The sequence below is a fragment of the Anopheles arabiensis genome, chromosome 3 (assembly GCF_016920715.1).
Source record: "Anopheles arabiensis isolate DONGOLA chromosome 3, AaraD3, whole genome shotgun sequence".
Classification (NCBI taxonomy): domain Eukaryota; kingdom Metazoa; phylum Arthropoda; class Insecta; order Diptera; family Culicidae; genus Anopheles; species Anopheles arabiensis.
The window spans coordinates 9,426,864-9,442,351 of NC_053518.1; the positions used below are offsets into that span (position 1 = coordinate 9,426,864).

Sequence of the window (15,488 nt, forward strand, 5' to 3'; positions counted from 1 at the left end):
TGCGCCTGTTTGGTAGGCAAGTAAGCTGTGGTTCTGTTTGAGCTTCCTCCGCACTGGACCGAAACGGGCAGAAGAAGCTGCATTCGATGTGTTGAAAGCGACCATTAATCAATTTGAGAAATTGGGTGCCCTCATGGCACGTTGCTTTGTTCCGCCGGTGGGCAAAAAACCGTTCCCCATTCCCAGGCTGAAATGGCGCTGAAATTATCTGCCCTGTTTTCTTACGCGAAAAACTTGCAATTATTTCCAATCGTAAAACTTAAATCACCATTGAATGGTCCGGTGCCATTTTTATGACGCTTAAAAGTAAATTACACCATCACCAACGTTCTTTCTGGCACGGTTGCACGATTCACCCGCATAAACGGCTTCACCGCGCGGAGCAGGGATCGGTTTCCAGGGCTCGGAATTACATTGCCCATTGCATGCTTCCCTCATCTTCGCTGAAAGGCATTTTAATTGAGAAAACAGAAAATCACAAGTACCACATTTAATTCGATGGTTCACCCATTAGTTTTGATTGAAGTGTAAATGAAGAAAACACAGGCCGCTCCTGCCGCTTACAGGGCCTTGCCCCCTCCGTCTAAGCAGAAGCGCAACCGCTCTCCTTTATAGTACGCTTTGTTTAATGTGTAAATTGATAGCGTTGAATTAGTTGCCCGGCATCACCCTATGGGCCCCCGGGGCTCCTCTCGTTATTAATGATTCAGCGGAAAAATGCTATTTTCCAGTGAGCGTGATGCTGGCATGACGTCAGCCTGTTCCCCGTCCCAGGCTGAAGCGATGGAAGTTTGGGCCAGCTTCTAGACCTCGATTGTGGTGTAAATCAAATGAGCGAACCGAATCAAGGCCAGTTTTGTGGCAGGAACAGGTCGTTGACATTGGTGACGCGCGCGCGATCTTTTGGACGAGCGAGCGAACGCTTTTGTTGTTCAAATGATAATCGGAAGCTGGGTGAATGGCACAGCTATTGTTATTGTTATCATTATTCTGGCCATAGCATGATGGCAGTTTGTGTGAAACGTATCAAGCTCACTTCGAACAATGGGGGCTGCGTAAATTCTCAACATGCAAATTGAGTTTGAACCACACTCTCTCACACACACACACCAACACTAACTAGCCCTGGTCCCCTGTTTGAATTGTTACCTTCTGATGACATCTAAAAACAAACAATGGCCGTAGCTCCGTATGCAACATCGCTTCTCTGTGCGCGCACTGCTTTTCTTCTTTCAATTTCGATCTTGCTCCGCAGCGCTCAGCGCGAACACGTCCGTTCCGAATGTGCAAAAGCTGTCAGAAGCTTTGACAGCGACACGAGCTGGTAGCAAAATGTTACCACCCCGTGCAATTACATTATCGTACGGGTGAGGGTGAACCGACCGACAGGGAATGAGAATGAGGAGAGGAACGCGTTACGCTACCGTTCTATGTTTCGCCGAACGGTTGATGGGTTTATTTATAGCACCGGTTGCAGCAGCATTCTTCCAGCGCGGAATGTATGTTTGCCCGTGTGCGTTTATGTGTGTTTTGTTTCTTGCAAGCGTGTGTATGGGTTTCTGTGGGCGAGCGAGTGTACGAGTATGAGTGTGAAGACATCTTTTGGTGGCGCACGCTTTCGATGGCGATGGCGTGCTGCCGTTGTTCTTGCGTACATTGCTGGTTGTACCATGGTACGGCTGCAACAAGCAAGACAACATCACACAAAAAAGTACAAAATGGAAGGATGTGTCGTTATGAAAAGGAAAAATAAACACTGCATGACGATGCGACAAAGCCGCTCTATTCGATTTTGCTTTGATGAGAACTACAACATTTGGGGATTGAAGAAAGAAAGGAAAAGAAGTTGGAGAAAGTCTTCTATAAATGGTCAATGACTTAGAAGCGACGAAACAACGAGCTGCTGCAAAGATTCACCCGACCAGACAGTGCATTCACACGTGTAACGGTTTATCTTTTACTATAAAAGAGACTATTTCAAAGCTGAACGCACGAGAGAGAGAGAGAGAGAGAGAGAGAGAGAGAGAGAGAGAGAGAGAGAGAGAGGGGCAGAAAATGGCTGCCTTTTTTGCTTTAAAAGCTCCGCTTTAAACTGTTCTATTGAGCGTTGTTTGCTTACGGCTCTTCTATGAACCTCAGCACCACGTTGAACACGCTCCCCCTTGCAAGCCTTCCACCAACTCGAACTATGAATGTGTTTGTAACTTTCGCCCAACACTCAAACACGTGCCCCGCCAAAGCACCCCGGCAAACAGGGTACGGGAACCGGGCCACCGAAACTTTTGCTAAAATTGTCAATTATAGATGCGAGGCAGATAAAATCCGAAGCGATTAACTGGTGCCACAACAACAATCGGACGCTCGTCGCTTGGGGAAACTGAAAACTGCCGTTAAACTTGCCATTTTATCGACTTTACCGGTGAGCGGGACGGGGGGATAGGGAGACAGATGGGGGGCTAGCGAGAGCAGGGAGCAACCGGGCACAATTATTCCACGCCCGGCTTTGCTTTTTGACCGGGTGGACGTGGCAGGTGACGTGGGTGCGGGGATAGCAGGGATTTATTTAAAGAGCAGCAGATTCCGGGCCGGGAAACTTCTTTAAGCTACACCGGCACAGCACCGGTTGTGTTTCTGATACTTGGGCCGTGATAAGGGCGAAGCATTAAATGGTTATTTAAGTAAGGTTGCTAGGATCATGGAGACGCCTGGTGCATGGTGACGCGTTGATACTACATGGAGACGCCTAGTGTTTTGTACAAAAACGAGGGAAAGCGGCAAAGCGTGTCTATAATCATGTTGGATGTTGGTTCGAAAAGCCAATTCAGGGAACGGAGTTGTTTGAAACACTGACTATTCTAAGGTAAAGCATTCATTCTAAATACGTGCAGATGAAGTATTAACAATGGCGGAATTGGAAGAAATGGTTTCAAACAGTTCAACAGCAACAATGTACTATTTTCTCTTATATAGAAGCCTTTTAGTTTCACTCATCTATATTTCTACCAACAACGAACCAAGAACAAAACTTTCCCTCAAGAAAACAGTGAGTTATAATTTTCCGTTCTTCTCTTCACCGTGACGTTTGGTACTTTGTTTTCGTTACAATTCGTGTCAGTTTTGGCGTGTTTTTCTTTACTCATATGTCCATAGATTGGTTCCGTTCGTTCGATTGATTTGTTACTGTTCGTTTAGGGGTAAACGCATTCTCCAAATTAGCCAATTTAGCTGTTGCCGTTTGTTGCCAAAAAAAAAACCGTTGCTGTTCCGTTTACTGTGACTTTGAATGTGTTTATTACGTTCCGTGGTCAGTTTAGAGTGATGTTCAATGATTGATTATATCTATATATCTATACATATATATTAGCATTATTTTTGCCGACCGTACGTTATCTCTCGTTTAGAGCGTTTTTTGGAATGTGTGTTAGGTTTTACATATATATACGTCCTGTTCTGTTAGTTACATTTACTTCTCGATGGGTTACTCTTTTCCTGTTACTGAACGTTCTCGTAGCAACATACTAGCAAAAAAAACAGTAGCAGTTTTATCTCTATTGACTTACTTTTCATCATTACTTATAGCAAATTATTTTTTTTCCATTTTTTCAATATCGATTTCTTATTTCTTTAGATTGTTTTGCAAAGTTTTTGTACATAAAATCTGATTGCTGTCAAGGCTACTAATGAGATCGTTAGTGAAACGTAGCCCCAACCAAAGTTGCCGAACCATAGTGAGCCCCACAATGAGGCAGTGACAATCCAGAATGTTGTGGGATTATGAGAAGTTTGGGGGGTTTTCCTCGCATATCCTGCCTGCTGTTTGGTGCGGCGCAATAATAGAAAAAGGATTCTGAAGGATATGAAAACAATCAATCAGGATTTTCAGGCCAGCGTATAGGGTAGCTCCCAGTAGAAGCTAGAGCATAGAAGGATTTGCCGATGTGGCAGTGAAAGGCGAACGATATTGTTAGTGCTAGAAGGAGACACAGAAGAGGGAATAAAAAAGAACAACTAAAAGCACAAAATCCATTAAAACACCCAAACGACGCTTCAGAGCCTCAAGATGGGCGATGATAAAGAGCTCGCGGTAATAATTACCAATGACAGCACAAAACACCTCTATACAGACGCATACACACACGCACACGTCTATAGAAGGCTCTCCAAACGCTGGCTACGTTTTAAAACCAGCGTTTCCCCCGGCACCAAAGGGCACTCGTTCAATTATTGACAATCATTAATAACCCCCGCCGGAGCGCTCCACATGATCAATCCACCCTCCGTTTTGCATCCCGCAAACGCAACACAGGCCGTTCTTATCTCACCGCCCGGCAGTGGGCACTGGCCCAGGGACGAAGTAATGTTTTTCGTGGATGATAAATTGAATTCATGAATTACAATCTCATCCAACCGTGTCCCACTTGGGATGGGCATAATTTATTGATTTCCATTCGGCCCTTCCCCCCTTTTGTGAAGTGTAGCCGGGGGAATGAAGTGTTTTGTGTACACGAGAGGGTTTTTACGTGGCGAGGAAAGGTAAGGCAGCTCCAACGCCACGCTGTTTGAAATAGAATTGGCGAACGAAAATAAATTTCCATGATAATTGCTACCATACTTAACGCTCTTCCCGGGATTGCCGGCGAAACGAAGCGTATGTTTTCCTGCCCGAGCGCCAGCGATAATGTTTTCCGTACGGGGTACGTGGGTAAAGCGCATAACTTAACCCGTTCGGGCTGCCATCCAACAGGCACAAGGCGAGCTCCCACCGCACCGAAGACAGCACGAGACAGGGATGAAGTTTTGCCACCACCTCTGCACCGCCGGCCACCTCTGTTTGATTTATGTCGATTGCGATAAGAGGGCAAACAACGGGTGCACAGGGGTGAAGTGTAGAAAGAAAATTTATTCGCACTCTTCCGCTTCTACCGTGCGCGGCCCAAGGTTAGACGGATGTGCAGTAGCAGCAGCAGCAAAAGGAGTGTTGTGTTGAAAGAGCGCTACCGATGTTGTGGAAAGGGTGGAAAGCGCTTAACGAGCGGGCGAGCTGTGAGAATGTGAGTTTCTTCAGAGATCGATACATTTCGCACACGGTGTAACAAATTCCTGCTGCCGTTGATTGAACGAAATTGTATCGCGCTTGGATGGAGCATCCTTCCTTCTGCGCAGCGTTTGCAAAGGCATTTGCTACCGTAAATATGGAGCATTTATTGTGCAGAATGCTCCCCTGCAACGCACAGCGGGCTTGAAAACGATCAAACTCCCGCCGCATTCACTGCTCTGACAATCATGTTCATATCATTTTTAAACGCTCTTGCGTGAACGATTTTCCCCTTTTCGCTCCTGCGAAACAGCGAACTGCACCTCGGATTTTATGTCACAGCTGTGTTTGATGCTGAAATTGCATCAGATTAATGATCGTGCGATACTGAGAAGTGGACCATTTCGAGCTTTTTTGTGAAGCGATTTTATTATTTCACCACATCCGACTGGTGATCCACACCGCCGAACAGTGTTTCAGGCCAGAAAAAGGGGTAGAAGTAAGGGACAGGAACGTTCACAATAACGCCATACGCGAGCTTTGCGATTGAACCGATTGAACCGGATATTATTTTCCTATTGGAATTTCGCAAAGCGTGGTAAATGATGCTGGCGATAATCTCACCAGCACCCAACCCAACCGATCCAGTAGTGAAGCGTGATTCTTTTATGATCGAGAGTTTCTGATTTTTCACACACACACACATGGGAGCACACAAATAAGGATGTCCCAGTGCAGCTTAACCTCACATTTCCCAACGGCAGGGGGGGAGTGTTCGGTTGCGTGAAATTTGAAATCGGTGATGAAATCTTTAAGCCACGATTAAATTCAATTTGTTACCGTTTTACACCACCGCAAATCCAACACGGCCCCGGGTGTCCCTTAATGGGTGCTCTGATATCTGACCGCTCCACCCGGGTAGGCTCAGCTCAGCTCTCCCCCTTTTTCATGTTGGTGTGTCGCTCTGTGGGTGTGTGTGTAATGAATGAGCTTCGTGTGCGGATGAATGAAAGGCTCGCTAAAAACGGCCTCTCAACAGCTTTGCCCCACCTGTCCGGAGAGATAAAGAGCAGCAGCAGCAGCAGTTCGGAATAGAAATTTCATAAATAAATTTGCATAATTTATACGGGTAGTTTGGTTGGTGTACTGGCCGGGACCGGTCGACCGGGTTCAGGCTACAATTACTTACTAATGAAATGCGAAACATATGTGCATCCATTTTTCGGGCAGTGGGATGAGGTGGGAGCATTGGAAAGATCCCAATAGCCATCAAACACCTCCCCCCCCCCTCGAAACAGGACACACACAACACACACCCAAACAGTGTGCTGCTTAATTTATTCACCTTCGGCCCTGAACTGTTTCGTTTGATTTCCTTCCTCCCCCCCCCCCCCCTTCGCTGGCTCACCCACGCAACACCCGCGCGAATCACGTGTTTATTAATTCGATTTCAAATTAACGAATGGGAGCGTAAATTCAGTTCGGCTGCACAGGCTTGATCCACTGGCTGATGCATTCACGTCGCTACCGCTCAAAATGATTCCCCCACCGCTTTGGACGAGGAATCGGGAATTAATAATTGATTTTCCATTCGATGCCCATTTTCGATGCGGTGTGCAACACACATACACTGCAGTATGTGTGTGTTTGTGTGTGCAATCACACTTCCGGGACACTGGGTTCCCGGTTCGTTTGGGTCGCAGGATGATGAGAGTAATGTGGTTCGAGGGTTGCTGGCACCGGCCCAGGGTGGCTCAGCTGATGGGAAGATAGCGCACGTAGCGCACCGGAGTCCACGGTTGTTGAAGGTCGTCGGGGTTGGACCGGGTTTTGTGTGTTTCCTTGTTTCTCGGAAGGCTAATTAAAGATGCTAATTTATCGGAAGCAACCGATACGCCCAATATAATAACAATAATAATAATAATAATATGGTGTGGTGCGGTACAACTTTCCGCGGTCAAGCCTGTGCTTTCGGGGGTTTTGTTTTCATTTTCCCCGGTCTTGGGTGAAGGTGAAGGAGGTGTATAAATAACATGTTTACGAACATCAAAGCCAAATTATGGACTACGAAGAGTAAGTAAGACAGACTTATTTGGAGCTTGGAAAGCCTTTCGTAATGCTCATTGACAGAAATGGGTTGGAAATGGTAAGGATCTACGTCACGCCGAATTTTGTAACAAAGAAACATTTAAAGATCAGCAAAAAACCTGCGTCAACGGACTGGGAAGAACCAAACCATGCATTGTAGTTTTATTAACACAGCCTAAAAAAAGGGAAACACAATCGATTTGGTATACCGTTTTTCGATTCCAATTCACGTATCATTTCAATACGGTCCCTCAGCCTACTTCCTTCCTTTTGCGATCGAACTGCCTTACCTTGCACCCAGCGTGTAGCATATGTTCACCGTAAGCCCTCCGCCAGAAAGGACATGTTCCAACGTGAACACGATGTTTTCCTGGCCACACCGGGACGGGGGTGTTTTTCCCCTTATTGTCCTACGCTACGTCCTCACCAGTTCATTCGATTCACCTTGACAGAAGACAACCGAGAACGGTTTGTGTAGGCGTAGAACGGTTTGTGGCAGCGACCGGGCAAAAGCCTGCAGCAGCGCAAGCACTTAAAATACAAAGTGTTATTCTCGGTCTCGCTCTCGCAGCGCAGAAACAAACCGGCCCCAAACAAAACAGCACACCCACCGTGTGCCTGAGGGTTGTCTTCTTCGGTGCGCGGTGGCCCTGACTGTGTGCGGTGAATCCGGCCAGCGCAGCGGCAAGTATCGAAGCAATAAGCAACCACGGGTACGGTACGACGGCATTCCTTTTCGGCCTGTTTGCCGAAAATTCCCACCAGATCGAAAAGCTCGATTAATTTCCCACGGCATTGAAAAGCTTCTTCCTATCCCCCTTCCCATTGGGGTGCGCCTGCGCGTGACAGCACGAGCCCATCATCTCGCCCTACTGCTGCTGCTGCTGCTGCTAGCCGCTCTATTTGCCCTTCCTCAAGGTGGGAGCTCTTTCAGGGACAGTTTCAGTAGCAGCTACAAGCTTCTCGATGGGGGCAGAAATAGGTTTTTGATGTGGTACTCGTTTTGGGGAATGGGATGGAAGATGGTACAAGTCGATTCCGTCAAAGACGGAAGGAAATAGCTCGAGATAGTAGCAGCAGGCAAAGTAGTAGCAGGAACTGCCGTTCTGGCGTTTGCGTTTGCTTTGATTTCGGTGCCCTTCGACGCTTGTTTACATTGGCTGGCATGGAGTGTTCAGAGTGTGTGTGTGGCTGCGTGTGCTTGCGTATCTGCGTGTGTGTGCAAACAAGCCGAGGGCAGCTGGCCAAGCACCTGCAGCACCCAGCAATCATAATCGAATCGACCGATCATCATCACCGTTTTATGATCCACTCATCTTCGCATTCCACGTGCCACGCCAAGTGCTGGGAAGATGGGCCAGATGGCTTGCCGGGCCGCCTCCCCCAGAGCCCCGCTCACACGGCCAGCCGCCAGTTGGAAGCCGTCCAATGCACGAATGGGTAATTTGCCTGGGCGTACGTGTTGAAACCGCAAGCAACCGAAAGTTCGCAACAACGCAACAAATGGGGAAGTGGGATTTAATTTTAAAGGGCGATTCAGCGATAGAGTTGCGATTTGATTGGGAGATGGTTTACAGCACTGAAGATTAAAATTTCCTTTCTTGGCAATTTTGTATTTAAATGTTATAGGATGATACAGCGTTTTCCAGGAGTTCTCACAGCTGTGGGACATTTTATTGACTCTTTCTTATGTGAAATGAGCTTATTGTAAGGGGAAATTGACTCTCTAGCACTCTTGTTGGACAAAGCCAATAGGAATTCCTAACGAGCCTGTCCAGAAAGGGTGCCATAGAGTCCAATTTCCAACATATAAGGTTCACTTCCAATAGGAAAAAGTTAAAGAAGTGTTCCACAACTATGAGAACCCCTGGAAAACCCTGTAATAGCACATATTATGAACAAAATTCATTATATTTACATAAAATATGAATATTCTTGATTGCAATGCTGAATATATTGAAGTAAGCTGTTTATTATGAGGAAATTTTGTTTTCTTTAATACTAAAATCAAACTGGATAGGCTATAGACTAGCTATTTGCAGATAAATTGATGGATATTATGGCTAGAGGTGAAGTAGATAGAGCAACGTTTTACTACAAATTCAGAGAATTGAAATGATCAATTCGAACACGCTAAAATAGCCTAGTTGTTTGACAAATAAATCATTAAATCCTTCTAAACAGCTCACAGTACAACTACATCAGCGATAGCGCTCACGTTGAAAAAGCAAACAACTTGTACCATCGATTTGCCCACAAAAAACAAATCCTATTGCGTGCGTGCTCAATTAAGCGCCCAACCTTCCCATTACCCCTCCCTCCCAGCAAAACAACAACCCAGCTCAGCGCAATAATATGCGAAGATTGTTTCACATTTTATCCGCCCCATCTAGTCATCACTTTAAATCCGACGAGTAAAGTATGCGCGGGCAAGGCAATTATGGACGGCGACGGACATGAGCGAACGAACAGCGATCCCGCACGCAATCCCGCGCGTGTGTGTGTGTTTGTTTGGTTCGTTTTCTACTTTGACCTGACTGTTTAAAGACCCATCATTTGGCATTCCACACAGGCTGTCACCACCACCGGGCGGCGGCCGGGGCTTCAAACGTGACATAATGGCGTCTCATGTGATCCATCAATTTTTGCGGTTTGGAGGCACCACTTTTTTTTCACGCACAGCGCCGCTGCCACGCTCAGCGATTGTCCAAAGCGATGGAGACTGCTTTATAAGAACGTGTTGTATCTCTCTCTTTCTCTCTCTCTCTCGCTCGCTCTATTTTGACCACACAATCCACGCACAGAAGCGATTTATTTCCCCGCCGCAAACGGAAGGCCGGAGGGCTTTAATTCGTGATTGCGAAATTATGTCACCCCAGGCTGGGAAGGTGGACGGGCAAATCGTCGTTGCGTCGCTTTTCTCTAAGTCCGGTTTAGGGGGGCGGCGAGCCCACTTAAATCCTCCCCTGTGACAAGACAGCGCCCGTGGTTGGGGCTTCGATTGGGGCCCTCTTTATCCAGCCGGGCGAGTGGTGCTAGCAAGTGGTGCCTTACCAACGAAAAGGGACCACTTTTGTCTGATTGAAATAATATCGAGCAAGGTCTTTCGGTGAAGGTGTGTGTGTGTGTGTGCGAGTGGAGATGAAATGAAAGTTCCACAATAGCAGAACAAGCCAACCAGAGCCGCCGGTAGCCCGAAGGGAAAGTCATTGCCGAGTTCTTACAACAAAAAGCGCAGCTCGGCTCATGCTGGTCCCAGCGGAACAATGATTGTGGGTTTGTGTGTGTGTGTACCGAGCGGGCCTCATAATAAATCTCCATAATTTTATGTCAAACTTTTAATGCTGGCCCATTTAATTTGTCCAAAAAGCGGAGCACCAGGCCCTTGCGAACAACAGCGAAAGTTTGTCACTATAAGACAGGGGTGTAGTGGAATGGGTTCCACAGCCTTCGCGTTCCAACGTACGGCGAGCTGCTTGATGAGTAGCAGAGTAGCTCTTCGTTGTTGTTGTTTTGTCCCAAAGCCCATTTTCACTCGCTGGCACAGCTGTGACGTTACCGCGTTACATGCCCACGGTCTGCGGCGTACTTGGAATGGATTACGCAGTGGAGGGTTGTATTTTTTTTTGCTTTTATTATTCGCTGTAAAGCACACACCCGACAAGTGATTGTGTTTTTCGAGTGCTGTTGGTTAGCGCTTCCTTCCTTCCCCCTCCCCATTGTGCCTTTGGATGCGGAATGATGAAGCGGATGAAAACTTTTGCTCACAGAAACGGAAACTACAACGCACTTTCCACGATGGATGGAGCGCCTCCACCGACTGGTCATTCAGTCAGTACGGGAAAGGAAAGCGGTGAAAATTGAACGTGGCAAAGAAAGTGTAACACCGTGCTGCTGTGCTGCTGAAAATGCGCCCGAGCAGGTGGCTTAATTAGTTCGGCAAATAACAATGCTCGCGCGCTGCTTCGTTTCCCTTTCCATTCAACCCTCCGGCTCCGCTGAGCCTGGGATGGAGCACACTCGTTGATTTATTGTTTACTTTCGCCCCGCGTGGTTTTCTTTTCCCAGCACGCAGGGGAGAACTTTTAACGAGACACACACACACACACCCACAGACACACACCGACCGTGATCGTTGTTCCGTTCTTCGGTTGCGCGCTTGTTTGTTCTTCCGCATTTGATTCCGGCGGGCGCGCGTTTTTTGTTGTGAACAAATAGAGATATGCTTCATTTTTCCGGGGCGCGAGATGATTTTGAAGTTGTTTAAAACACACGCTCCATACAGACACCGTGTGGACGGTCTGCTTAATGTTTGTAGAAGTGGCGGCAAAAACAGCGCACAAACTTTATTTAGATGTAGCGAAAGCAAAAACGCACGGAAAGCACACACACAATACGCGCGAATTTTATCCGCGCGTTAATTAATAAGAGCATCTGACAGCGTGACGGACAAGCCCATCAATATTCCGCATCCAATTACGGAGAAATTGGCTCAGAAGGTTCGTTTAAATTTGGATGTTAAACAAGGAGCCCCGTGCCCGATGGAGGCGCCCGGTGGATTGATTGACCAAACGTTGCGCGAATCGCTCGAAAAATAATGATCGATATAAATTATGCGTTCGTGTGCTTATTTCAGTTGCCACCATAAAGTGGCCCTCTAAGAATGAGTGATTTAAATATGAAGAAAATTGTAGAGAATGTGTCAAAAAATGCAATAAAAATTTAATAAATAAATACGGTGCGCTTAAAAACGTGCTGCTCTTAAAAAGCTTCTGTATCGATGAAACACGATCTCGCGCGGCAAATGATGATGGATAAATAAGCTGCGGTGGGATTAATGGCCTACCCTTACACCCCTCGGTGTGACTATACCAGATGGCCCTCTAATGTTACGTTCCATTCGACACTCCCCAGTACAGAGTTTGTTTCAAATAAATAAAAACGAACCCTCCGTGTATGGTACAGTGGGCGCAATTGCCGACCAATCAGCAATCTGATTGACCGATTGGCATGGGCGCCTGGGATGGAAGTAAATGGAAAGCGAAATGATTTGTCAATATTGTTTGTAGCGAGGGCCTTACGGTGGCAGGATGGAAGGGAAAGCTAACAAGAAACAAGCGCAGTACCAGAATGGGAGTAAGAGAGTGTGTGACTGTGGAGTTTGGTTTTTCATTTTGCAGGACGTACTATTAACGATCCCTCATAAGATTTGATGTCATTTTAAAGTGGGGAATTAAAGTGAGCTTGTCAAATGTGAGCAGAAATTGCTGTTTATTTAGTTTCATGGGTGAATGGATTGTAAATTGTCAAGCTCAGCCTAACAGCTTTGATGACGCATTATACATGAGATGAGTTTGTAAGACAATATATTGTAAGTTTAGCACCAGTTCTACAAAAGAGGGTAACTACAGCGAGAATAAGAAGAAAAAATCTAGATCTATTCAATATTATACTTTGTAGTTTAAAATGCAATATAGAAGGTATCCAATAAATAGCATTTGCTTTTAGGATTGTGATACAAACTGACAAGAAGCCTGAAGTTATGCAATTCGCATACAAATTCTACCAATTAAAGGCAGTTGACAACTTTGCAAATCTTTTTAAGATCAAAAGTTTTTAGAGATAAAACAAGTAATCCAATTTAAAAATCAATTGTTTGCTTCTCATCTTTTAGTTTTAGTTTTCGTTCGTTTTCGTTCTTGTGTTTCGTTCTCGTCTGTAGTTATTCGGTTTTCCTCTGTTGTTTGTGTTACATTTCGAGCTACTACTATTTGTTCTCATTACATACGTAATGTGTTCGTTACAAAACCGCTTAAACGCTTTACTGCATTTATATTAATAAGCTCTTTCTAAAAAACAAAACGACACAAAAGTAAACCAAAATTTTACATTCCATTCCAAACAAAAAAAACTCATAAGAGACACTACCCACGCGCCTACACTCCACACTCCATAACCACGATTGGCGCAACACAAAAATCGGTGGATAGTGCGCGAGTTTGCTCGTTTGCTACCTTTCCTGCCGTACAGTACGCTAACCACTTTTCCGTTTTCTTCTCACCTCGACGATTCCACACGAACGCGTCTCCGCAGGGCAATGCCGCCAACTCGTCGGAAACATCGATGGCCACGCAGCCGGGCGGTTCGGTGACGTCGCGGGCGGCCTCGGAAAGCCGATCGGGACCACCGGGTTCGAGCAGTGGCAGCGTACCGATCCACCAGAATCCTACCGCAACCGGGGCCAAATTCCGACACGGGCTGCTGCAGCTGATGATCCACACGATCGACCCGCTGCACGATGGTAAGTGCCGTGCCGTGCCGATGGCTCCTGTATGTATACTCGTTCATTCACGGTCATTCACCACCACGCCACCCTTCCCACACACACCCACACACTCACTCACACAATCACAGCTCCTCTCGTCCTCAGCATCATGCCCTTTTGGTTCCCCTTTCCGCTCCTACACTCATACCATACCAAGTCATTAATCCTTGATGTAAAGTACAACACAATATGGATCTCTAGAGATCTGCTTGCTGTATAAAGCGAATAACGACATGCTCACTAATACACGTTAGAGTGTTGGATATGGTTTTTCGTTGTGTTTTTCTTTTTGTGTTACTAGCTGTTTCACGTTTTACACACACACACACGCGCGCGCGCGCCAACAGAGCTAACGAGAAGAAGCTACCGCGTCACTGCGCTGTTTTCTGTCTGTCGCAAATGGTTTAATTTGTGTTTATATGTACTTTAACCTCGCTCTCCCCTCACTCACACACACACACACATAAACGCGCGAGGGGAGCTTTTCCTGTGCTTTTCCAAGGCTGTGTTTTTGTTTCCATTTGTTTGGCAGGCGTTTTAAGTACGCTTTTCATCACTGCTGCATAAAACCACGCAAATATGTTAAAGTGCACGACAGCAGGCCCTTCGCAGGCTTGCCGTCCCGTTCCGTTTATGAGCTTAAGTTAATGATTTAACCTCACATCATGAAACATCACCCGCCCCCACCCCTCACCCCACGAAACGCTCACTCACACTCATTTAATGTGCGCCTTCACTTTCGTCCATTTCTGCGCTCTGTGATGCTTTTATGTAAGCTGTATCTCTGTTTTTTTTTGTGTTTGCTATCTTTCTCTTCATTTTCCTTTTCCCACCTTTTCCCGCTTATAGTTTGCTCCGTCAGCAGACATCTTTTTTCTGCCACAAAAGCAGTTTCATTACCATTTGGTGAAATCATTAATAATCTTCTCGTCACACCACACATTAACCAACATCGCTGGCATAAAAATGAAGAAGAGGCATACATCACCACCACCAACCCATCATCACCCTTCATCACATTCACCTCTCACAGGCGCAAGCAACGAAGCATACGTTACGAACCAAGCTCCAGCGTGCTGTCATTTTTCTATGCCCCCTTGCGCGGAAGCTCGCAGCAAAGCAGCAAAGAGAACCGGCTAACGTCTGCTTCGCGTGCCTTGCCATATTCCATATATGTTCTGTGCAATGGTTTTGCGCTCGGACAGTGCGTGGACTGCAGTGGGGTTTGTAGCACGAAGCCTGCAAGCCCGCTCGCCACGGTGCCGTGCGAGTGGAAAACCATCGTAGGTCATAGTTTAAGTACATTTGAAGATTAATATGTTTGCCATTTATGATTAAATGGAGTAGAAAGTTGCGTTTGCGGTTTGCGTTGATTGTTAGACGTAGTGTGTCGTTAATCATTTCGATTGGCATAGGCGAATGTGCAATATGATTTGTATCTAAGGCAAATAAAACAAGCGTGAAGAGAAACGAAACAATGTCGCGTCGGTTAACAGAGAACAAAAACACGCTTAAGTTAATTAAATGAATTTTGGAAATAAGCAAAAATACCAAGGCGACAACACCAGCATTAGCGAGAGCGAGAAACAAGCTGCTCCCCAAATGAGTAAAAATGACATAAATCAGCACAAAAACGATCGTGTTCGGGAATAAAATGATACCAAAAATTGATTAAATTAATTACAATACACGCTCGTAAGCGTTATCAGTTCAGTTTTTCATTCCTTTGGCTTTGCTTTGGCTTTTGGGAGGATGATTTGACCTTCACCAAAACAACTGTTAGCGACTGTTCCGTTCTTGAGTGTGTTTAATCTGTTCGAAAGTTGGACGATGTGTCTTTACTGTGCGTTTATCATGCTTTATGTAAATAATAACTCTTTCGTTGCTTTATTATTCATCACCTCATTTTAATGTGTTTTCGTCTCCACCACCACGCCATATGTCGGCAAAGGGGTTCGAAAAATTGCAAGCAAATTGCTAATTACGCGCCAAATTGTTGACACATTTTGATTTTTCCCGGCAATTCCCGGTGATTTATTT

General features: G+C 45.9%; 1 protein-coding gene across 8 annotated transcripts in view; it reads left to right on the plus strand.

The window, feature by feature from the left end:
• LOC120899944 (sodium/potassium/calcium exchanger Nckx30C) overlaps positions 1-15,488 on the plus strand; it is a 72,931-nt gene that overhangs the window by 39,601 nt on the left and 17,842 nt on the right. For all 8 annotated transcript variants that reach the window (XR_005739127.1, XR_005739128.1, XM_040306340.1 and 5 more), the window contains exon 4: positions 13,217-13,424. Coding sequence is in view for 6 of the 8 variants with exons in the window: in XM_040306340.1 (XP_040162274.1) it covers positions 13,217-13,424 (208 nt within the window). In the remaining 2 variants the exon portion in view is untranslated. The remainder of the gene's footprint in view (positions 1-13,216; positions 13,425-15,488) is intronic.